This window comes from Perissodus microlepis, chromosome 7, assembly GCF_051167445.1.
Source record: "Perissodus microlepis isolate ML-2025 ecotype Zambia chromosome 7, ASM5116744v1, whole genome shotgun sequence".
Lineage (NCBI taxonomy): Eukaryota > Metazoa > Chordata > Actinopteri > Cichliformes > Cichlidae > Perissodus > Perissodus microlepis.
In genome coordinates this window covers 2,733,360-2,758,499 of record NC_140467.1, presented here as the reverse complement: position 1 = coordinate 2,758,499, position 25,140 = coordinate 2,733,360, and the positions used below count along the sequence as shown (strand labels likewise).

Sequence of the window (25,140 nt, the reverse complement as noted above, 5' to 3'; positions counted from 1 at the left end):
ATATTAGAGAATAAAAGTGAGGCTCTCTCAGTCTCACTTGTCACAAAATTTACATTTTATTGGCGATAAACACTAAATAACTTCATCCATCCATTCGCTTCCACTTATCCTTTTCAGGGTCGTGGGGGGCGCTGGAGCCTATCCCAGCTGTCACAGGGCGAGAGGCGGGGTACACCCTGGACAGGTAGCCAGTCTGTCGCAGGGCTAACACACAGAGACAGACAACCATTCGCACTCACATTCACACCTATGGACAATTTAGATTAATCGATTAACCTATCCCCACTAAATAACTTCAGTATTCATTAAAATATTGATTATATAGAGCAAAAACTACTAAAACTAAATTCCTATATGACAGAGTATTAATTAGAGACAGTTTGCAAGATAATGTAAAGCTTATTTACTGAACAGAAACAACAACAGGGATATTTTCTTCGCCATATTTCTTTGAAATAAAATGCGATATTTCACTTTTTCTTTTCTTTCCTTCGCTGAGTCGCGCACAGCAGTCAAACGCTGTGTGTGTCAAAAGGAGCGAGTGAGTCAGGACTGCATCTTGCATATTTGCCTTATTCACTTACTGCCAGTTAACGTGTGTTTGTGTGCGAGGTCTTGTGGTGACTGAAGGTTGAGACACTGCATGCTGCTTCTTATTTATGTCATATTTGGGGCATTTTTGTGCTTTGGGGATTATTATTTATTCCTTCTGGGAGTACTGTTGTGGAGGGATTTTTTTTATTGAATGAATTATTCGGTATGCTCTCAAAAATGGCCTGTATTTGTATAGCACTTTACTAATTCCTAAGGACCCCAAAGCGCTTTGCACATCCAGTCATCCACCCATTGGTGATGGCAGCTACATTGTAGCCACAGCCACCCTGGGGCACACTGACAGAGGCGAGACTGCCGGACACTGGCGCCACCGGGCCCTCCGACCACCACCAGTAGGCAGCGGGTGAAGTGTCTTGCCCAAGGACACAACAACTGAGACTGACCAAGCTGGGGCTCAAACCGGCAACCTTCCGATTACAAGGCGAACTCCCAACTCTTGAGCCACGATCGCCCTTCAAACACTTTGGATAAAAAAGTAGAGAAACTAAAAATAAATGAAATGTCCCATGCATCAGCTGCGATGTGCTGTTTTGGCGATGCACATGTTGAACAGTCCTCTTTGTCTTTTCTCTCCCTTTGTCTGGCTACAGTATCAACCCCATGGTGAATGATTGCCCTCTAACACACACACACGCTGACAGCTGCATGGTAATGGATGTGCTGCAAGTCTCTCTCCATGGTACTGAAATCCCTGATGTGACTGCCCAGGCCACCCATCTGGCTGAGACGCAGCGTTTGGTGTATATATCTGTGTGTGTTTATATTATTCATAAGAATGTTGCTTCTTAGCTAATACCCATATTTCTGTTCACCCATAACTGACAGAAACATTAAGGATGCCGCACTCGTGCTTAAAATTATATAATTAAAAATACATATTAATTAGAATAACTGACATAAATAAATCATACAACTTGGTTATTGGTTGTTCCTCTCGACTGTGTTTCTGCCCGTTTCGAGCATGTTCATTTACCTCCGAGGGTTGCTCTTTGACTTTGAAAATGTAATCGAGTGTATATCCTGCATTAGCTTTACGCTACATTACCATCTATAATTAAACAGCTCCTGTACGACAGATTAGTCCCCCTGTTAATGATGAAAGTTTTCATAAGATTAATTGCTGCTGCAGAAATAGCTCCATCCTCTGACCTCCTGGGTGTAAAAATAGAACCTTGCTGTATGCATATACACACAAATACAACATCACACACCCAGAGCACCTCCCCTGACTTCTCATTAGGGACTCCAGCAGACAGGGAAGGATTTTCGGGTTACACAAACTCTCACACTGCTGCAGTGGTGGGTTTATTCCCTTTGCCTGCTCCTCCTCCTGTCGCCCCAGGGATGAATATCTATAGAACCCATTGTCTGAGACACATACGAGTGTGGAGCCTCAACACTTATTGCAGTCTGTGATTTTCAGTATAAAGATCCAAAATGGCTGCCCATGAGTGACTCCATATTAATGTGATCCTGAGGAAATGATATTAAACTTTAATCTTCTCCACTTGATTGCCAATTAGGACACAAATACTGGGGCGTCACTTTATACATACAGCAGTACTGGCAGTTGTGTTCATGTAATTATCATGAGATTTAAAACATGTCGAAAGATTGAAACAGGTCTTTTTTTGGTGTTAAAATGATCCCTGTAGCAGAGAATAACATTTGGCAGGGAGTCTTTGATCCAATTCTGCACGATGCACTTTCAAGCAATTAAAAGGAGCTTCTCAAGAAGATTGTAATGTGATGCAGGGAGATGCATTTTCTTGGAGGGAAAGCCTCAGAGGACCAGAACCTCTTTTCTTAAAATCTTTAACTGAAATCTCCTACTAATTTCTTTGGAACTAAATGCTGTGATAAAGGGTTTTGTCCGGGCCAGATTTTTACTTCCTGTCCTGCAGAGCCCAGCTGTTGCCGTGAGGCCTGCTCCGAGATTGCCGGGCTCCCATCCGAGCAGAGAATGCAAGCTCATTCAGTCACACTGTGCCTAGAATTAATCGTCTGTTTTGTTCCAGAGGCCCTTCCTCTTAATCATTCACTACAATCACACTGTGGCTCTCTTGAGACCGAGAGGGGGCACCAGGGTGAGTGCACAAAGGAGTATGAAGAGAAAATGATGAAATACAGAGAAAGCGGTGTGTACAGAAGGAAAATAATAAAGAAATATAATACAACCTTTTTTTAATAGATACATGTTGCCGAGGGTTTTTTAGTTTACGGGGCATTTTGCCAGACCGATTATTGCTGGCATTTCTTCATATGCTAACTGCTACACTTGTAATTCAAAGGCATAATAAAGAGGTCTATTGAATTTGCATTAACATGCTCTCTGAGGAGAGCGTGAATGAAAATGCTTCTATTTAACAGTCTTACAGCATGTAGATTAAAAGTGGGTTACACTGACAGATTGGAAAATGTGCCTGTTGGCCATAACTGCAACTGAATTGAATTTAACCTTTAATTCCACTTTATTGCTTACTTGATAATAAGTATCCATAAAGAGAGAAACATGTGGTTCTTAATTTTTTTTTTTTACATGTAAAAGCACAAATTTATTTCACCTCAACACAGCAGGAGACTGCCCGCTTAGCTCGTTAGCCACAAATGAAAAGAAAAGACAGCTGCACTTTAGGCTCATGTCTTTTCAAAGTAATGGATGCTTGTGCCTAATAAATGATTCATGACAAACAGAGAAAATATTATGATGATGAGATGGGATTGGGAAGCTTACATTATTAAAACATGTAGTTCAAAATAAATGGCTTCCTATTTAAATTGCATGGTCAGTTTGAAGAGTCAATAACCATACATATCGTCTACAGCAGCGGTCCCCAACCCCCGGGCCACGGACCGGTCTGTGAGTCGTTTGGTACCGGGCAGCGAGAGTTGAGGCTCGGGTGTGAAATTTATGGTTTTCAGGGTTTTTATAGTTTATTTTTTTATTGTTTTTATCGTTAACTCGGTTTCCCTGGGTTTTTTCCCGTGTGTTATGACTAAACCTTCCTTTTTTTGGTACCGGTACTGGTTTTATTTTGTTGTATTTATCCGCGACACCTCAAAGGTCAGCCCGTGAAAATATTGTCAGACATAAACTGGTCCGTGGCGCAAAAAAGGTTGGAGACCGCTGGTCTACAGCATCCTGTGGCGATTGTAAACCATAAAATATTTTTCAGATGATTCATTTTCTCTCACAGAGGTTTCTGCAGGCGCCAAAGTCATTTCTCCTGATGGAAGGTGGCAAAAGGGAAGCATGGTTTATTGAATCACTAAAACAGTTACTGATGTTCCAGTCATGAAACTCACACATACATTCAGGAAACCTTGACAGAGAAATAGCGCTGAACTGGAAACACTGGTCTTCCCCTAACATTGTATGTGTTTGCTTGTTTACCACTTTGACCCAGTAGGCCCGCTGTGGTTGCCATGTTTTTTCTGTTGATACCTGCTTTGATTTTATCATGACTCGTCAGCTCTCAGTGTCGTGAAAACCTGTGTCAGGAAAATGGGAACACTGTGTCTATTGATCTGAGTGAAACATCACCCACATCGACAGACAGCAAGTATTCTTAAGGGCCAGCCCCTGCAAGTGTCCCATCAGTGCTGCCAGTGGTCAAAAGTACAGCAGCACTCGGCCTAGCACACACACCTGGGAGAGATGTGTAAGATTTCCGAGGCAGTGTGTGCTAATCCCTTCCATCACTTGGATTATGATGCTGATGCTATTTGACAGGATTTGGATCAGTGTGATTTTAATTTTGACTTTACAGAAATACTGGTTTCCTTTTCTTCTTACCCTACCTCCCTCCCTTTTTGATCTCTTCAGGCATTTGGCCAGGCTTACACCAACCAACGCAAGGTGGCAGAGGATGGAGAGACCAATGAGGAGACACTGCTGCAGGAGTCCGCCTCCAAGGAGGCCTACTATATGGGCCGTCTGTTGGAGCTGCAGTCGGAGGTGACGCTTAGCCGCTCTGTGGCGTCCAACGCCCAGTCAGAGAATGAGCGGCTCAACGCACTTGTACAGGAGCTACGAGAGGTGAGTTTGTCAACACGAGGACAGCATGCAGAGGATTTATTACTTCCTAAATAAAGAAAAACAGGAAATTGAATCTACTGTATGTGTAAGAAAACAGCATTTCACTTTTTTATATATTTATGCTTATGTCAGTAGTATTTTGTTACCAACACCTAAAATTCTCTCACAAATTCTATGAGATGTGCACATTAGTTGTTTTGAAACTTGAATGCATTTGGCTTGCAGCTGGCTCTTGACTGAGCTAGATACAGTAAGAGTTAACTGCATGTAAAGCCATCTTATAGTTTTTATGATCAATTCTTGAGTCCAAACGGATTGTTTTCCACAATTTGACTAGTATTTCTTTTATTCTACATTAACTAACATGAGACCTATGTGTTTACCAAAGATCAAGAGGCTACTGTGACAAACTAAAAGGTGTCATGCCTCACACAGAATAATAAACGATATGCATATGTGCAAAGTGTGTATTTATGCAAGTATATATGTCTGCAGCCACTGTGTTGGGCAGTACCGGAGTTCGAGCAGGGGTCAGACACTGCGGCCACGACCCCATTGTGGGGGGCAAATCCAGTGCTAAGCTGGGATATAAAGTGAAATGCCCTGAGCTCGGCACATGTGTAGGGACAGAGTATCAACACTACGCCCACAGGACACACTCTCATTCACTAATTTGGTCAGGCAGTGCTGTGATGTTCACTCATTCTCAAAGTTCACAAGAAGGGAAGATATTGATGGTGATGGAGCATGTGGAACCTTTACACACGATGAGTTGTTCCTATGCACAAATGCCCCATGTCTGAGTCATGAGTGTGGCGCTTTGATATATTTATGAAGTGCCTTCTGCTGTTTTTTCAAGTCCTCATTTGCACATGTGATGCCAGTTAATGAACAGGATTCCTTTCATCATGAGAGGCAGGTGCTGTAGTGACATCGAGCGCTTCGTTTACCACAGACCAAATCTAATTAAAAGATTTTTGTTTTACAGATTTCAAGCAACCTAACATATACATGTTTGGGGAAAAAGACACTGAGTTAGTTTAGATAGATGTCTGTTGTTAGAGTTACAAGTCAGAACATGAGAAGTGATAAAGATTAAAATCAAAGTGCACTTTAAAGCCCAAAAAAGGAAACATAGGCCTAAACTTTAAAGTTGTAAAACTTTGCCACAACACGACAACAGCAGTGATGGCAGGGATGAATGAACACAACATGGCTGGGCCCCTGTTGTGGGTACCATTGTATGATGACTTTAACAGCCGCACTTCGTGCTGTGAACAGCTCTGCCCTGTGGCGGGCTCAGTGCCAGTGTTGTGTGCCGATCTGTCCCTGACCATGGTGGCTGTAGGGTCTGATTGCCCCCAGTATTATTTGGCCTTGAATATCCTGCACACTATTAATAAAATGTATTTTGACAACATGTATCACAGAAAGCTTATATTCATGTTCATACATCAACCGCAAATGTATTTTGTGTGTTTTTGGTCTGCTCCATTTTTTTCTTTTTACAGTGTTTTAGCCAGTTTTAGCGTAAAAGTGCTTTCAATGTATTTGCAAAACAGTCCAATTGTGCCTTTGTGGGATTTCCCCATTTACACCATTAACTTTTATATAATGGGAGTTCCTGTCAGCTAATGCACAAATCAGGAGTTTCAGTGTAGACCAGACGTCTTCAGTTTCAGGTTTTTTGCCACTTCTAAAAGTAGCATCGTATTCACTGCCAATGCGTGTAGCCACCCACTCCACCCACACTGTCTCTGGGTCAGCACTTCTGCCATATGTACAGAGAACTGCAGGGGAGCTGCAGGCAGCTCTGCAGCAGCAGGAGTACACACATGCGCAAATGCACTGTAACATTATTTTGTAGCCTATACTACAGAGAGTCCTCTGTCCACTAGTTGCATTGGGCTGCAAACATTTATACACAACTGTGTGTGAAAATAAGATATATAAAATATATTTTTTCATTTTTGTCTTGATATGTAAATATCATCTAGTTAATTTTTGGGAAACAGCAGAGAGTGTTTTCAGCCCATGTACAGTAGAGGTATGTAAAAAAAAAAAATAGCTTTTGAGAAAGTCCTACCTCAGTGTGCAAAGTCACGTCACGTCTACATGCATCAGCATTATGAGTCTGTGCATGTCATGCAATCTTAAGCTGACGGGACTGTATTTGATATTGACCTTGTTTACGTGGGCACCACTTTGCCTGTTAGGGTTTAATCATATTCAGCATATTGGATTTACATGCTAGCTATTCTGGTTACTGATCACTGCATGTTGTTTGGGTTAGAATCTGTGATGGTTATGACAAGTCTATTCTTAATTCCAGTAAATATCATCTTAAATTAATTTGATGTAGCTATTATAAATTTGGCCACAGTGGCTTGTAGTGGGCTCAAGACGTGTTGCAGATTTATCCCAACCAATGAGACCTCAATGAGCGGAAAGAGTGATGGGAACTGTTAAAAATGTCACCGCTGTTTTTCCTCCTCCAGAGTAACGAGATGCTCGAGCTGCAACGGAGCAGAATGAGGGAGGAGATCAAAGAGTACAAGTTCAGAGAGACCCGGCTGCTTCAGGACTACACAGAGCTGGAGGAGGAGAACATCACACTTCAGAAACTGGTGTCCACACTCAAGCAGAGCCAGGTTGGTATAAAGATCAACAGTTTGCACACTAATAGCTTCTTATTTATGTGTCATTGTCGTGTAGAGTTTCACTCACTCTCTAAATGTATTTCTCAGATTTAAGCGTGTCAGTGAAATTGCCTATTAAAGATCTGTCATCACTTTCAGTGATGCATCAGCAATCGGTGGCTCAATTGATTTTAATGACTCACACTCGTGTCACCAAAATGTACCAGTGCTCTCAGTGATCTCACACTGTTTCCTGCACAGTAACACAAAGTCGTATTAGTTTATACTAGCTCTAGACACGTGGTTAGATGAAGTCGAATAGAGATCTTAACGGTTATATTAATTTCAAAAGGATTTGTTTTTTACCAGCTGTTTACAAATGTGTTAAAATAATTATTTTCCTGTTACCACGTGGCCTTTCTGTGTCCCTCAGGTGGAGTACGAGGGACTGAAACATGAAATTAAGGTGCTGGAGGAGGAGACTGTCCTTCTGAACAGCCAGCTGGAAGACGCTTTGCGCTTAAAGGAAATCTCTGAGGGTCAGTTAGAAGAAGCCCTGGATGCCCTCAAGACTGAGCGCGAGCAGAAGAACAATCTGAGGAAAGAACTAGCCCATCACATCAGCCTGGGTGACAGCGTCTACGGCGCAGGGGCCCATCTGGCGCTAACCGTCACCGGGGTTGAAGGCCTGAAGTTCCCCGAGGAGAGCAACGGCACTAATGGCAGCGCGATCCCTGCTGCTAATGGCAACAATGAGGACAACAACCGCTGCAACGGTCATTTTCACGCTGGCTCTGGGATGGCTAAGATGAACGGAGACTACAGACCCGGCCGAAAGGGAGATGGCCTTCACCCCGTGCCAGATCTGTTCAGCGAGCTCAACTTGTCAGAGATGCAGAAGCTTAAACAGCAGCTACTGCAGGTAGGTCATAAGAGAGAGCGCCTTGGAAATTTCACTGAAAGTTTAAAGTCCCACGTGAGCCCCGAGCCCAGTTTGAAATCAGAAAATCGTTGGGTCACTGAATCTTTATTTTCAAGGGCACTGACGTCACTTGAACGTCACCGAGGGTTTAAATAACAGCGCTGAAGGGGGTTGAAATTAGCTTCAAAGAGCAGATTGCAGGACTACCATATTGATCTCCCTTCCCACAGTATATTTTAGTTTTTAGTGTGAAGACTGATGGAGTCTGAAGGCATTCATTTAAGGTTATTGTCATTTGAACCCTGTACTGACATTAGAGATAGATGAGAAGTGGAGAAAGACTAGAGGAATGACATCACAAATGTTCAGACTCAAATCGAGGCCCTAGCGCTCAGGGCGCCCATCTGGTAAGTGCTTTTTAAGAAGCATGCTAATGCACATTCAGTGTCTGTATCATGCATTATATATTATGTATGCTTTCACGCATGTTATGGAGGGAATAGCTTTCAGTAAGCGAGAATGCAGCTGCAAGACAAAGGCCGAGAAAGGCAACAGATTTATGCCAAAAGTGAAGGAAACTGCTTTGTACACTTTTATTTACACCGCAATTAGTTCCTGCTTAACGCTGTGAAAAGCTGCTACTGTATACAAAGAATGTAAAAATACAAAATATATATAATATAAAATGTATAGGTGAACTAGCTTTCACTTAAACCCACTTGAGTACAAAACACACTCATCGTGGAGGATGGTATACAGAATGTTAAGTCTTTTATCTAGCTGGGCACCAGCAGGGAGGAGAAAACTAGATTAGTGGTTGCTATATTCACAGCATGCCTCTCGCTGTAAACACAATTACTCACTAGCTAATTTTCTCTTTTGAGTTGATCTGTCTGGGAAAGATCATCAGCCTTATAATGTCCAGCTGAAGTCCAGTTTTCGTTGTGTTTCTTCTGGAGTTGTCCAGAGTTTCTTATAGTTCAATCTCAGAACTTGAAAATCAGATTTCTTGCTTTAATATGGTTTAACGTGTCGTTCTGGAGGACGTACACAAAAATGACATTGCACTGGAAAGTACAAAAAGAAACAAATTTAATTTTGCATTTCTGTCGTGCAGGTGGAGCGTGAGAAGGCAGCACTGCTCAAGAACCTGCAGGAGTCCCAGACTCAGTTGCAGCACACACAAGGTGCCCTGACTGAACAGAATGAGCGTGTCCATCGTCTCACAGAGCGTGTCAACGCCATGAAACATCTCAATGGAGACAAAGAGCTCGAGGACCCAGAAGAGAGTGAGAAACCTAATGGGGGGTCCTCATCCCCAACGGCCAATAGCCATCATGATCTCGATATCCACGGTTTTAAGATTCTTGAGTGTCGGTACAAGGTGGCGGTGACCGAGGTGATCGACCTAAAAGCAGAGCTCAAGGCCCTGAAGGAGAAGTACAATCAGGCGGTGGAGGGACAGGGAGACAGCCATGATGATGACCGGGTCCAGGCACTGACTGAACAGGTTTGTGCAATATTAATCCAGTTTTGCTGAATGTAAAACTGCAAACGTACTCACTAGGGGTGCAACGATACACAAAAGTCACGGTTCGGTTCGATAATTTGGTGTCACGGTTCGATATTTTTTCGATACAAAAAAAATGTTCATGCTTTTTTAATTTGTTATTTATTAAAATTATAAATATATATTTTAACTCAAATGTGCAGTTTTTAAATGTAATGTTGCTGAAACAACAAAGGGATAAAAAAATAAATCTATCTGATCGAGAAATCCCTCATCTTTGGAAAAGAGAGTTTATTACAGAGAAATGGCTCTTTCCAAAATAAAAGCTATACTATACCTTCTTCTGGGCTATATTCTCAGCAGCATATTAAACATATCAGGTCCCCATAAGGAGAATCCTGTGCTAACGGCTGTCTAAATGACTCGGGATGATGTCGGATGTTCACACTAGTGCTGTCAGCGTTAATCTGAAATGACGTTAACGCCACAACACGGCAAATCTCCGTTAACGAGCTACCGCGGATCGCCCCGTGCGTGGGGCTGGACGGCGTCAACACGTTAACGAGCTAACTGCGCTAACACACTAGTTCCCACCCATGTAATTGAGCATTGCGTGGCACATCCAACATACTGTTTTACTTTTGTCCATGACGCACTTACCTTCAGGGTCATACTTCACATGAAGACCAAAATAGTTCCAAACGCCAGATCTGAATGAGGGAGGTTCAATTTGCCATGTTGCAACAAGCTTAGCTTCTGTCTTGCTAGCTTGCGCTGCGCTCAGTGGATCTGCGCTCGACAGTGTAGCCTAGGCGGAGTAGTCGAACGCAGATCCACTGAGCTCTCAACACAGACAGCATCTTCAGAAGAAAAGTTGATAAAATAAATTAAAAATTTTGTATTGTTCGATACATATGCGTACCGAACCGAAAGCACTGTATCGAACGGTTCACTATCGATACGAGTATCGTTGCACCCCTAGTACTCACCGTTTGTTTGTTTGTTTGTTTGTTTGTTTGTTTGTTTGTTTGTTTGTTTGTTTTCTGAGCAGGTAACACAGTTGGAGCGACGTTATCGTGAAAGCCGGGAAAGGGTTGTAAGCCTGGAGGCGGAGCTCCGAGCAACTGCGAGTACTGCCTCAGAGAGCCAGGGCATGCTGAACGCTGCCCAGGATGAGCTGGTAACCTTCAGTGAGGAGTTGGCGCAACTCTACCACCACGTCTGTCTGTGCAACAACGAGACACCAAACCGTGTCATGCTGGATTACTACCGCCAGAGCCGAATCACACGCAATGGCAGCCTCAAAGGCTCGGAGGATCCTCGAGCTTTGCTCTCGCCTCGCCTGGCGCGACGTCTTGCGGCAGCATCAGCAGCCTGCTCCTCGGAGTCTCCGCGCAGTTCCACAGACTCCCCATCCAAAGATGCCCAGCATAACGAGACAACAACTCACAACCCAGCAGACTCCTGCCACAGCAGCCCTACCCGCAACTACACCGGCTCCCCGGTCATCGGCATCTCTCCTTGCCCATCTCCGGTACCTTCAGACTCAAGTGGGGACCTGCGGAAGGAGCCGATGAATATCTATAACTTAAACGCCATCATCAGAGACCAGATCAAACACCTGCAGAGGGCTGTTGACCGCTCGCTGCAGCTGTCCAGGCAAAGGGCTGCAGCTAGGGAGTTAGCACCCATGCTTGACAAGGACAAAGAGTCCTGCATGGAAGAAATACTAAAGCTCAAGTCCCTGCTTAGTACTAAGAGAGAGCAAATAGCTACACTCAGGCTGGTGCTCAAGGCCAATAAGCAGGTAAAATCTTTTGTTTGTTGGATTCTGGCACTTATTTCATTTAAAAAAAAAACCTAAAATGCATTTTCTATTAACATTAAATGATTCAATTCAAATCGCCCATCTTTGCAGACAGCAGAAGTTGCGCTGGCTAATCTGAAGAGCAAGTATGAAAATGAAAAGGCGATGGTGACAGAGACCATGACGAAGCTAAGGAATGAGCTGAAGGCTCTGAAAGAAGATGCAGCCACCTTCTCTTCTCTCAGGGCCATGTTTGCGACGAGGTGAGAAGGGCTCAGGAAATGTGGCACAGCTAAGATGAGAAAGCAAAGTTTTCAGTTAAAACGTAGAATTTGCGTATAAATGTCGACTTGTGGCTACACATAATCCTCCTGTGTGTCTGTTAATCTCCCTGTAGGTGTGATGAATATGTTACACAGCTGGATGAGATGCAGAGGCAGCTAGCGGCAGCAGAGGATGAAAAGAAGACGCTGAACTCCCTCCTCCGAATGGCCATCCAGCAGAAACTGGCCTTGACCCAACGCTTGGAGGATCTGGAGTTTGACCACGAGCAGACTCACCGTACCCGTGGTGCTAAAGTGCCCAAGATAAAAAGCAGCCCACCCAAAGTAAGTCGCAGAGGTGTCCCCACAATTTCTTCCAACCCTACCAGCCTCCACAGCCACTTCATCATCATCACTCACACCCCGAACACCACTGTGACCCTTTGTAATCTTCCCTGTGTAGAGCTAACCTCATGTTTGTTTGTGGCTTTGTGGATATCAGCCGTACCTTCACCTCTGCGTCACTGCAGTTACTCCAGTTTCTCTCTGGAGTTCGAAGCCGTTGGTAGATCCTAAATGCCTAGCCCTACGCTGTTTTTTATCATCATTTCCACACCCAACACCAATTTTCTTCCCAGAAGCCTCTAGATTAGGTGGAATAGGAGAGGTGGTATCACGTGTCTTTAGTTTAGAAATGCATAAGGCACCCCGGTGCACTATCATGCAACATCTGTGCCCATGACACATCACAGGGAAGATTCTTTATGAAATACCAGATAACAAATCTGATATTAAATATCTTTTCTTCCATCTAAAATCCTGCTGCCATAAAATATGACATCATTCCCCAATACTAGGAAGTGTTTCAAAATGACAACAAAGCAAAAATGGCTTTATTTTTAATGACTCACAGCCCCTCACTGTGGCAGATTAAATGAATTACAGCTGAGATTTTTCCTTACAATTTATTTACACCATGACTTAAGTTGTCCCAGGTTTTTGACAGGTTCAGACTAGTAGGAAAACCGGTCAAGCATTTTCTCCGGGTATTCCTAACCCCTCTTTGGAAAAGGGAAAGTAAACAAAAGAATTCTTTGTTACAGCACAATCCTCTTTGCGACGTAACCATTTCTCAACACTAGATGGCGGTGTTTGATCAAATGTCTTTCCCTTTTGAGACTTTCCAGTCAAATGCTGTTGGACCTTTTTCTCCCTCCTTTTGACTCCGAATTACAGTCACATATATTATAAATAAGCCAATTTAAGCTAAATGTTTTTAAAAAGCAATGTGTAATCTTCTAAGTGTTAAATGAGCGAGTAAACAAGACCTCAGCAGAACTGGTGTAGTCCAAAAATACAATGCCTGTATGCAGCGGGTGAGGTAGAGTAGGATTATATTTTTAGCTTTTGTTTCACTGTACGCGTCCTTGTCTTTTTTTGCCCTTGCAAATCAATATAATATTGTATTGGCAAGTGTGTGTGTGTGTGTGTGTGTGTGTATGTAAAAGTGTCCGTGTCTCTGTCTCTTTGGGGGTTTTGTGTTTTCTGCTTCCAGCACAGATTGTCTAGCTGTGCAGTGACCGGTCCTGATGAGACTGGGCAGTCACTTGAGCTATACTCAGTTTGGTTTCCAGTTCGCTATTGATCTATAGTAATGTACTGAGAAAAACTGACCGGGATCAGCCTGGTGCTTCACCCTAAAAGTCACGGTAACAGTAGAATTCAGTCTCTTTGTCTCTGACGAGGTCTTCCCTTGTCTTGTCCACCCTGTTATCTCTGTCCTGTTGTCTAACCCCGAGTGTCACCACTTTGTATATTTGTCTAATTTATCAGTTTCTTGTAGATTGTCAGCAGCCTGCTGCCTCAGTACCGCTACTCTCCCCACAACTAAGGCGAGGGAGAGCCTCCCTAGTACGCAGGTAACAAGCTGTAGAACCTGCTAGCAGTGGGCTTACTACTATCTATCTATCTATCTGCATACAATTCTATCAGTAACATGTCACATCTTTGTCATATAAAGTGACTTTTTCACATTTTTAGTTGGATTTGTTTAGTAGCAGTAACACCTGCATCAAGATAACTGAACCTGCATGATCAAAATATTAACCTTTACATTAAGTATTATGCAAACCCTTGTTTTCTGGAATTAATAGTTCACACTATGAATTATTTGTCACTCTGCATGAGCAGTTTTGCATGACCATTTTGTATCTATACATGCTTTCCTGACAAGGCGAGGTTTTCACTGGAAAGCGGGTCTGTTAACGTGTGCTCTGCACAATGATATGTTGCTAGCAGGCCAATGAAGAGCTGAGTTGTAAAGTTCAGATGTAACCTGTACTACTACTTTTTCTAGCTTTTGATAGAGCTGAATAGCTGTTTCCAGTATTTATGCTAAGCTAAGCTAACATGCTGCAGTGGGTATCAGATGTAAGTGGTATCAGTATTAATCCACATCTAAGCATGTTTTTTTCTTCATGCTTACATGTGGAAGGAAACCGTCTCATGCTCCATTTTTGCATTTTATATTTGGAATAACCTTTTTCACACTATTCTCTTCTCATGTGTCTTTGCCTCCTTTCAGTCCTAAATTTCTGGCAGACCACCAGGAACACCGAGCAGTCCTGTCCAGCAGCAGAAGCCTTCTCTCCCCTTGCGACCCTCGTAACTGTCTGGCCCAGCAGCCCCATCCTCCTGGCACCTAACCACGCTGGTCCTGCTCAGACCTCAGTCTGGAAGCAGTCCTGCAGAGACACAGACACACTGGACGGGGGTTCCCTCAGTTTAGCTCCCCTCCACCAAGCAGTCCAACCGGGTGCTTACTGGGCTCTGTGATCTCACTGAGCACTACACTGCCCAGCTGTGGCCGGCCTCCTGGTTACCTGGGTCGTAGAAGAGGAGCAGGACGCTTCCTTCATCTCTAGAAGTGACCTACTGTCCTGGAAACTCAAAACAAAGACCTGACCTGAGGCAGAAATGCCAGTGACAACACACTGAAATCTGCCGCCCTGTTTCTCCTAGTATTTATTTATAATTTATTCACTCTGCCAATTATTTATTTCTGATATATTTATTACTTGTATATTTTTGTGTGTTTTCCTTTTTTGTCATTCTGCGAGATGGAGCTCAAAGACAGTTTTCCTGCTGTGATGAAGACTTAAACAGTTTAGCACATTCACTACTGTATATGTATATTTGTTTCCCCAAAAAACGAAAACGAACAAAAGCAGAACGTCTTTAGTGACTGTCTTCTTTTGAAAAACTTAAGGAAATTGAAATATTAGATTTTACCAGCATAATAATCCCCAAAAACTCACATATATCATTTTTACAAAGGGGTGTTAGCAAATATGGTTTTTGTAAACAGGCTAATGAAGGTCTAGATTCAAAGAATAAGAATGTTTTTTATTTTGTTGTTGTTTTTATGATGGCGAATTTAATTGTGTTTTGAATCATCAGTAGTCTGGATGCTTGTGGACTATTTTATAACTCCTTTTGCTTTGATTTTTGTAATGATTTACAGCAGACTCTGGTGATGTGTTGTTTGTCTGTTACATAGCTCAGGTCTCTCAGAGACCGGGGTAGGTGAGTGGTTGGGTGTTTGAGATCAAGACTAGGGCTGTTGGGCTGAGGTTTTTATTTTGCTCTTTGAATTGCACAGGTTTAAGTGACCGTGGAGTGAACTGACCTCCTTTTTTACCATTAGCTAAGGACAGAGGATTCCCCAAAGGTGTGCCTCCTCTTAAGTAACTGTCACCTTCATCATTGTAATCTCACCATTTTCTTCAGAAAACTTTTATTATTCACATTAATACCCCTATTTATGACATTAAGAAAAATGTTAATCATACTGACATTTTCCATATCCGAGCTTACGCTGTTCTCAAAACATCACCTTGTTCAGCTTTCTCTACATGCTTACTCCATACAGTATGGAGTACTGTTCAAGCACAATTCTGCACTATGCATTAGTGCCCCTGTTTCAGACTGATCTGGGTAAGATTTACCAAATCTATTTCCGTCATCATGAACTAACCAGCAGGATAAGAATGATAAAACAGCAGGTGGAGTGTTGCCGATTTTGATGAAGGAGCACTATTGTCAATTTCCTGTGTAAAAATTGAGACATTGTTGCTTTTGAAACACTGAGATGGGCAGTTTGTGGAGTTTGTTGCATAATTGAAGTCCCATATTTCTGTACCGTACTTGTCTGGTACACTCATAATGTCTCTGATGTTAGATACAGTTGTTTGTCACATGGATATGGAAGGGATAAATTAAAACTACATAGTCAGTATTAATCTTGTAATGACAGAACTTCTGTTACAACAGTAACAACTGAGTGGATGCTGTGTGTGTGTCTGTGTGTGTGTGTACATTTGTTTGATTTATCATTGTTAGATTGTTACTTTTGCAACTATAGAGCGTTGAAAACATTTGTGGTCCAAAAGTAGCTTCTGCACCCATGCAGGCTCATCGGTGACCTAACTCTTGGTTTGTTTGCACAACATAGCTATGGATGGAGAGAGACTAATCTAAAAATGGAAAAATATAACATGGTTAAAAAGGAATGCTAGCAGTATGCTGTACTGCAGTGGGTTTTAAAGTTTCTCCACCACTTAAAACTGTGTTCAATTGGATTCACAACTAAATAAAACATGCCCTTGGATTTGTATGACTTCGCTTCTGCGTCTGTTTCTCTGCCTTGCCATTTTTAATGAGCTACACAAAACTAGACTCCACCAGACTTCCTGTGATGATGGTGCCTGTATTCCTGTGCTCCTACAGACAACACAGAATAGGTTAAAATGCTAAATTATACTATAGGAAAAAATCAGTGTGAGCTAGTGTCATGCCTAAAAGGGTGACAAATATTTCCTAGTGTCCAATGCAGTATGCGGTCTGCCGTTTAGTAAGTGCCACTGGTAATATTGCATATTATTATAAAAAATAATATATAAAAGGTAACAGCTAAAAAGGCATTATTATTATTATTATTATTATTATTATTATTATTGTAACTATCAATAAAGTTAGCTTTAGCTTGACATTAAAGTGATATGCAATCACGAATCTATAATTAGGAAAATGAATGGCCTATTCTGCGTAATGGGCACTTTCCCCTTTTTTATTTTAAATATATTTTAGTTATGTATGAGTAGCCCATTTTACACTGTGTTGCTATTTAAAGGATCTAAAATGACCGTACATATACACACACAACACTGCTCTGTTTTGTGTGTGTGAGGGAATAAAAACCGCACAAGTCGCTGTAAGGTTGTTAAAAAAAAAAAAAAACAGGCTTCTGCTCCGCTGACTGGAGAGGAGGGTGCGGCTCGGGAAGCACCCAATCAAGGTGCCATTGGAGGGAACTCACTGAATCAAACCGAAAGTCTTTCACATAGGTTTTCTATATTTATGAATATTATTATTACGTCTGTTTACCGAAATCCAGCGCGTCTTCAGTGCTGCTGACTGACCCGGGCAAACAGTCAGTTGTAAGTGGCGCTGCGAAGCTGGACGTGGTTGTGAACTTGCAGCGAGGAGGGGATCGCGTTGCTCAACATTTTCGTGGTTATTCTTGAAGATTGAAATTCCTGTCACTTAAGTATCCGAATGCTTGAGCGGTCAGAGTCTCGGGGGAAAATGGAGAGCTTTAACAGAGTGGCTTTTCGCAGGAAACAGAGAAGTCTGGACGCCACGCAGCGACGAGAAGCAGGTGAGGGTTTGGTTTTTTAAATTGTAGGGAACATTTTGATGATTAGATGTAGGCTACAATCCCAAAGCCACTCTGAGAGATTCATTTCTCAACTATTATTTTTATTACTTACGACTTATCTGGATCATTTTATCCAACTTCTTAAATATTTAATATGTCTTCATAGGAACCACTAGAAACATTAAATAGGCTTTCATGTGCAGGTACGAATGACTCAGTGTTATGACTTTTTTAGTTGTCACATAGCCGTGATGTGTTTTCCTTAGTCCGGTTGGGTAAGCGTGGAATGGCCAGGCCGTGACACTCGGCACACCTCCGTTACAGCCCCGTGTTTACACACCACTGCTGAAGTGCTGGCTGATCAGCAGGTATGAAGGCTTTAAAGGCAAGACCCAACCTGTTGTGTAACCATCTGCAGGCTGGAGGGCATGTTTTTTTCTTTTTTTCTTCCAAATAACCACAGTGAACAAAAATTAGTAGGCAGTCATATGACACTGCCTGTACACACACCTCTCAGGTGTTCCTCAAAAGGTTTCTGTTTCTTTGTATCTCAGCTTAACATTTCAAATGCATTAAAAAAATCTTGGGATCTGTGACCAAACAAACTTCCAGATGACTCTTTGCAGAACCCCGACCTGGCACTTGTGACTGAAAGTTTGCCCGGCTCGCTAATTCAGTTTTACATTTGAAATTACTCTGAAAAAGGACCCAAATGATTATTACAATTATGACTGGGCAAGATCAGCTTAGACTTATCGCCTTAACTTGCAGTCCTACTGCATGCTTGTGCAAACATGCAGCTAAGAATACAGTACTCCTAGTTTGATGTGAACTTTGTTCAGTGATTATCACTACATGTATGAAGAGGGAAGGTGGCTTCAGATCATAAAATCTGCCTGTCAGTGGACCGCTCCTGTTACAAGTCCACACCTTTAAGGTGAGGAAGTGAGCTCAGTCCTAAAATACCCAAAATTATTACCAAGCATTGAATCACCTTGTGTTTGCAGTCACTTGTTTATAATCACTACCCCCTTGTATTGCACAATGTCGCCATATACCAAGTTGTCTATGCTTTATGTATAACTGCTTTTATGATAATAGGCCAAAGGATAATAACAAAATGCAGCACTGAATCTGAGAACTGAGCAATGCAGGCTACTGATGTGGTTAATGTGAAGTCTTGGCTAATTTCTGGAAGAATTGATTTGATTTGTCATTTTCCATCAGAAGAGGCTTTAACATCTTACCATGAAAGCCAGCCGTCATTCTCACTGCCAGCTTATTAGCACCGAACAACAAATCTGTCATGTTGGTTCTGTCACAGTAAATTTAACCTGCACATGAACTGTGATCGCTCTCGGGAGTTAAAGCACTGAATCGAACTAATACGTATGACTTAATTGCCCCTGCTGCAGTTGTTTCTTCTGTTCAACTTGATCCAATATGACTCTTAATGATCCAGCATTTTTATTATGCCTGGCTGAGCCTGCATTTCTTAGACTGCGGTTATTTTCTGGCTTTCAGCAGAGACACGGTTTTAAACTTTTAATCATCTGTTACGCTCTACTTCCATTCACTCAGGCCAGACGATTCACTAGCTTTGGTATGAATGTGGATTCTAAGCCATTATTTTATTCTGAAGGACAGACTTTGCAGTCGTTTGTGTCAGTTTTGATCACGTCACTGGGGACAAAAGGTCAGGAAATAAACTATTAGGTCTGCAAGTTTGTTATCCTTTGAACCTGTAACACACTGTTACCATGTCAGCCCTTTTTTGTCGTGTCAGTGTAACTGAGTTGGATTGCACCATGTAAATATCTTTGGATACCATCATAACCTTCAGAATATATCTGCGTATGTGGGCCCATGTCATAGAAACGTCTCACAATGATCTACACGCACAGTAAAATGAATTCAGTGGAGTCCAAATAGCTTCACAGCACGTCGGTTTATGCTGATGTGAACACAGCCGTATCAGTCTCCAACAAAGGGACTGTTTGTTTTTTGTGTGCTAAGATAGAAGCAGTGGGACTGTATGAATCAGCAGCTGTGTGGCCTGCTAGCCTGCTGTTGCCGGTATTGTTTTTGCTGCACTGATGGCCATTCATGCTGAGCTGAACTGTCTTACTGTCCTCCGCTGGCTTTAACTCTCTTCAGCAATGGTTCTCTTGTACAGTTTAGTTCACGGTGGCTCAACAGTGATTAGTTTTTTCTATGACATGCTTTGCTGAACCACATAAGTAAACACTGCTCATAAATCATATGTGTGGTTATGGAGAAGCATTGCTTCATGTGTGATTGCTATTTAAATGATGAAAGCGGCCAGTCGCAGCCCCCCACCACACCCACTTCTGAGGTTACACCATAGTTTAAATCTTGTAAATAAAATGTGATTAAAGAGTCTTAACGGCTTAGATTGGAGGAAAAATCCACATGTACCATGCAAGAGTCTGAAATAATGGCCTTTATTTCTTTATATTTAAACTAACAAGAAGCTGGACTTGCTTTCTGAAGGTCTTTCAAGGTTGTTGGGGTTTTTTTGTTGTTGTTTGTTTACTCATTTTCAGCCCCTTCCTCGTACCTCACAAGTTTCAACGAGCTGATACCTAAAGAGCTATTAAATGCAAACTTGACATGCTGTGCACTACATCCTTACAAATTTTAAGGAAACCTGACAATGGAGGACTAATTAAGAAACGTTAGCCCTAAAAAACTACGTACAGCAGATGAACACTATCTGAAAGTCACATTATTGACAAACTGGAAAAAATCCAGCAAAGATCTGACACAGACACTGAGATCCATCTGGCCCTTCAGTTGATCCATGTAGTGTTTGCTAAAGCCTCTTCAGAAATGCTCTCAGTGGATGATGGCTGTCAAGAAGCCATCGTTAAATAATCAGAATCAGAAAGACTTTATTTATCCCCAAGGGGTAATTAAGATACAACAAAGCAGCATGACATTGAAGATAAGGACAAACAATAAGAGTGAGATAATAAATATACAGAATATACAGTATATACACAGTTATAAAATTACACAGTTTTAAAATTAAATTGACTGAATAGGTGAATAAATAACTGCAAGTGACTAAAAGTGAATAAAGTGTCGGCAGTATAAAAGAGTGTAGAGTAGTTCTAGTTAATAAGCAAAACAAGGAGAAGATGAGGTGTGCAACATCACACAATAACTGGACCGAAGAGATAAAACCTCCATGAGACCAAATTTGACATTTGTGGTTCAAATTGTCGTCGGTACAGTATGTATGCAAGAGGCCGGGAGAGATGTGAAACAGTGTGTCTACAGCTATCTGTAATACATGGTGGAGGCTCTGCCATGGTTTGAGGCTGCACTTCAGCCAAAATCAAAATAGACTAAATTATAAATGGCAGGAGCTTCGTGTTGAGCGCAACAATGAGCCTAAACACACTGCCAGTGCAGTAAAAGCTGGATAGAAAAACCCACACGCATCTCGTATGGACCGGCCTCCCCAGAGCCCGGACCTCAACATTACTGAGGAGTCATCTTGACAGAACAAAAGGTAGCCAACATCGAAAGAAGATCTTTGAATGTTCTTCAAGAACCCTGAAGAATTATTCCTGCAGACTAGTTAAAGAAATGAGACAAAGGCTTGCACAGGTTCAGGCTGCATCGAAAGAATAAAGGTGATCATACCAAATACTGATTTTCAAGCTTGTTAGAATTGTACAAAAAGGTTTTTTGTCTTATTTATTGTATTTCCATGTATATTTTTATATGTTTCAATAAATCGCTTCACCTTTTTCCTATTTACAGTATAAGGAGTGAGGTGTGCCTGAGCTTTTGCACAGGACTGTATGTGTGCATGACTCCAAAAGTTACGATTTTTATAACAGCAGCTCAGATTATTAATTTATAAAATAATATTTTATTGAAAATGTAAGTAATAGGTTTTTGTAATAACTAAAAAAAAATAAATTGTTTTTTGTTTTTGGAGTAGTTACGATACCTGCTAACAAGTAAGATCATTTCCTCAGGATAACGCAAAGAACTTAAATGTGGAAAACGTGAATTGCTATGAGATGACTACAACCTGTTGAATAAAAAGTATTATTCTGATTTCGGTGGCGGTGTCACAGTACATTTGTTTAGCTCCAAGCATAGTTTGGTGGCCTACTCAACACATCACAGCTGATCTGTGATGTCAGACTTTCAGTTTGAGGATAAATATTTTATAAACTTAATAAATGAATATCCACCCTCAAGCTGTCCTGAGGTCTGGGATCAAATGTTGAATTAATGTGTTTTTAAAAGTTCTTTTTAATTGGTTTCCATGGATACTTTTGTCTGGTATTTTTCCATTCACAAGTTTGTTATCGCTTTGTTCTTTGGACGGTGAAAAAGTCACGAGAATCAGGAGGAATCTCATCAATTTATCGATTTTTTTTTTTTTTTTTTTTTTTAATCACTTGACTTTCAGGACATCGTCTGAGATGTGTTTTCCCATTTGTTATATTCACTGACATGTTAACATTGGCGTGAACATGTTGTACAATAATATTTAACCACTTGCCAGGTGTGTATGTATTTTTGTTAATGTTTAACTTTATTAGACTGAGTAATGTAGTTGTTTCCTTATTGGAATTAATTCCCAAAGTTTACTCTGTCTGCTGGAAACGACCCAGACTATAGACGATTGCTCATTGAAGTCTGGAGGAGGGGTTTGGTTTACTCAGGGAATAATCACTGTGGGTGTGTAGTGCACTAAAATGGCTTTTGTGTCTGTGTGTTTGTGTAATGTCAGGACAGGAGCTGCATACACAAACTGTCTCAAACAGATGGATTCACAGTAGAATTATTTTTGAGGTACTGGTGCAGTTCACAAACGCTCCAGTAGGAGGCATTAAACGCTTAGGAATGTTTACAAATGGTTGTCACTGCTCAGTGTGGCAGGGCCCTTTCAGAGAAATGTAGTCCTTTATAATGAAGCCTGTATCAGCTGCACTTTAGAGTAGCATGACACTGTGCAGCTGATCCCGCATCAATTAGAAGAGTAATCATCGTGTTTAGTGCTTTTGATTCTCTTTGCAAAACCAGGCGTACCTCCCATTTGAGCAGCTCTTGATTCTATTGTTCTTTACTTTTACACACTAGTGTTCAGTATTTGTTTTTGTTGTTTTTTTTTAATTTCATAAACTCATCATAAAACACACCAGTTCTGTGAAAAATTTCATGGCTATTTTGACACTTCTGTGTTTATATCTTCATCTGTATTCAAGGTCAGCTTGTCCTCTCAGGCGATTTTTAATTTATTGTAAATCTGTTGTTGTAATATATTTCTAAATGTTAATGCACTGAGTCTGAGATTCAGTTTGCCCAATCAATAGAAGCTTAAATAGCTGCCATGTTTCAGCCAGGACATTCTGTTTTTCTTTCCATGCGCCAACCAGAGCTTCCTGACTGCAGTGTGTGTGTGTGTGTGTGTGTGTGTGTGTGTGAGTGTGTGTGAGAGAGTGTTTGTGAGTGTCTTTTCCCGGTCCTGACAAGCATTGTTGTAGCCTAAGAGGTCCTTCCCAGACCACTACAACACTGTTACCTTTAGTTTGAACTGAGAAAAGGAGGAATCAGCCTTGCTGTGTTGGCCTGCTAGACACCAAGGAACCAATGAGCTAAGGAGCCTTCCACTTTGAGGAAGTTTAACAAAGGATGATATTGTGAAAACGTACAGCCCGCCTTTTTGGTTCTCACCTTTGCGAAACTGAGGACATCCCTTCTGCAACAGGATTGAAATGTGTTTGCGGCTTGCTGATTCATCTTTTATCTTTCTCTCAGGATCGTAGGGTAAAGCGCAGCATAGTGTGCACCCAGAGGTGTACTGGAAAGGTACACTTTTTTACACTTGGGAAGTGCAACATTAGTGTTGTAACACTTTTCCTTTCCTAATCTTTTTATACACCTCACTTTTGGGCACGAGATGGACTTCCTGAGATCATGTCTGAGACGCAATATATCCTCGGGTAGGTGATTCTCACAGGCTGGACGACACTGAGGATGAATACTATCTTTAGCTGAATATATATGTTTAGAAGGACCATTTGGGTTATCATTTTAAAGTAAAAGACACTGGACGGATAATGAAACGACGACGCAAGTACTGGTTTTGGAGCCGGAAAGGTAAAAAGTCAAAGATGTGTCTGCTCTGCTGCTATGGTAAGATTTAGAAACCTCTCATTATGAATTACACAGCAATGAGTTAATGTTGTTGAAAAGGGAAGAGAGTTTTCTTGTTCATGCTTTTAAAAAGTCCTGTGTGAATCATTTTCTTACATGTGAAATGTCCTCAATGCTCTGTTGTCAATGTTTAAATGGCATTTAGCAACTTTTAGTTTCCTAACTGTTAGAGAGATCCCATTTCTAACATTCCCGTCCTCCTGCTGTACTTCAAAGATCTTTGTTGTGCTGCAGCTCCCTCCGATCAAGTGTTTGCTTGTTCTTGCTTATCTTTAAAGAGCCTTGCCTTCTGCAGCACCGCTAATTGTGTTGGGTTTCGTTAGCACTCTGCGTGAATGACTGGTAAATTCACACAGAGCGACTACTTGTCATGTACAGCGAGTGTTTTAAATGTTCTTGTTGATTTACTGCGTTGGCCTCCCTGCAGACCTGCCTGCAGCCTCAGAGAAACACAGCAGCATGTGAGGGGAACATTTAAATCCACCACAGTGGAAAAAAACCAAAAGTTTTGTTCTCAGAGGCCTGGGAACTGGCTCCCACTCTTAAGACCCTCTTCCAACCACTCTCGCCTTTTGGCAACGTCCCTGATGAGCTTTTACAACTGTGTTCATGCAATACAGTGTATGTGTGCTGTAACTTAAATGCACACCTTTCTTTGGCTCCTGTGTGTTGTTGAGGGGTTGAGTCACCCTCAGTTAAAAGCAGACCAGGAGAAGCGGTGTGAGACATTCTGCTCTCATTCACATTGGCAGGAAGGAAAAGGCTGGGAACACCAGCGAGCCCGGCTCCTTTCACCATGCTCATTGTTTTAATGTGGGAGAGAGTCTAAGAAGCAGTGGAGACCCAACTTATCAGCATTGCTACATGCACAGTTGGATTCATTCTCTATTTTTACTTTAGTGTTCAAAAGAGAGGTTTTAGTTCAGGGAACATTTGAGCATCTCTTAAAAAAAGGTTAATGGTGAATGTTTACTTTAAGTCAAATTAGCTTCTGTAAGCACTGAAGTTGCAGCATTAATCATACTAATGTGGGAACAAATGCCCAGTCTATCAGAAGATTCTCTTAATTTAATGTAGCCATGAAAACTAGAAAAATTATACCAGTAATGATAAATAAATTCTATTATCATGGCATGGAAATGGAATAGGAATGATATAGATATCCCCTCTCTTATTTTAAGGGTATGTAGCATCATGTTAAGAAATACTTATACCAAGTTCTACAAATAATAGTGAACAACAGTTACAGTCTGTTACTTTTTAAATGCTTACGTTCATGAAAGAATGCTCGATGTGTCGGAGTTGGCCTCGGGCATTTAATCCTGCTCACTGTGTTTTTGTTCAGCTCAAGGCCATGAAGTGTGTGTGTGTGTGTGTGTGTGTGAGTGTGAGGCATAATGACTCTGTGTGTGTGTG

General features: G+C 41.6%; 2 protein-coding genes across 7 annotated transcripts in view; both read left to right on the top strand.

The window, feature by feature from the left end:
- The window catches only part of bicd1a (bicaudal D homolog 1a), a 28,345-nt gene extending 12,580 nt beyond the window's left edge, over positions 1 to 15,765 (top strand). The window contains exons 2-10 of one of the 5 annotated variants that reach the window (XM_084932800.1): positions 4,442 to 4,654; positions 7,153 to 7,305; positions 7,727 to 8,215; positions 9,333 to 9,725; positions 10,777 to 11,532; positions 11,644 to 11,795; positions 11,930 to 12,140; positions 13,629 to 13,714; positions 14,380 to 15,765. In XM_084932800.1, coding sequence (XP_084788926.1) covers positions 4,442 to 4,654; positions 7,153 to 7,305; positions 7,727 to 8,215; positions 9,333 to 9,725; positions 10,777 to 11,532; positions 11,644 to 11,795; positions 11,930 to 12,140; positions 13,629 to 13,714; positions 14,380 to 14,500 — 2,574 coding nt within the window. In that variant the 3' untranslated portion in view covers positions 14,501 to 15,765. Of the gene's footprint in view, positions 1 to 4,441; positions 4,655 to 7,152; positions 7,306 to 7,726; positions 8,216 to 9,332; positions 9,726 to 10,776; positions 11,533 to 11,643; positions 11,796 to 11,929 lie in introns of all 5 variants that reach the window. The other 4 variants (XM_084932802.1, XM_084932803.1, XM_084932801.1 and 1 more) reach the window with 4 other exon arrangements.
- A 1,375-nt stretch (positions 15,766 to 17,140) lies between these two features.
- The window catches only part of fgd4a (FYVE, RhoGEF and PH domain containing 4a), a 50,140-nt gene continuing 42,140 nt past the window's right edge, over positions 17,141 to 25,140 (top strand). Inside the window, exon 1 of one of the 2 annotated variants that reach the window (XM_084932794.1) lies at positions 17,141 to 17,514. In XM_084932794.1, coding sequence (XP_084788920.1) covers positions 17,412 to 17,514 — 103 coding nt within the window. In that variant the 5' untranslated portion in view covers positions 17,141 to 17,411. Of the gene's footprint in view, positions 17,515 to 23,049; positions 23,704 to 25,140 lie in introns of those variants that run through there. The other variant, XM_084932796.1, reaches the window with a different exon arrangement.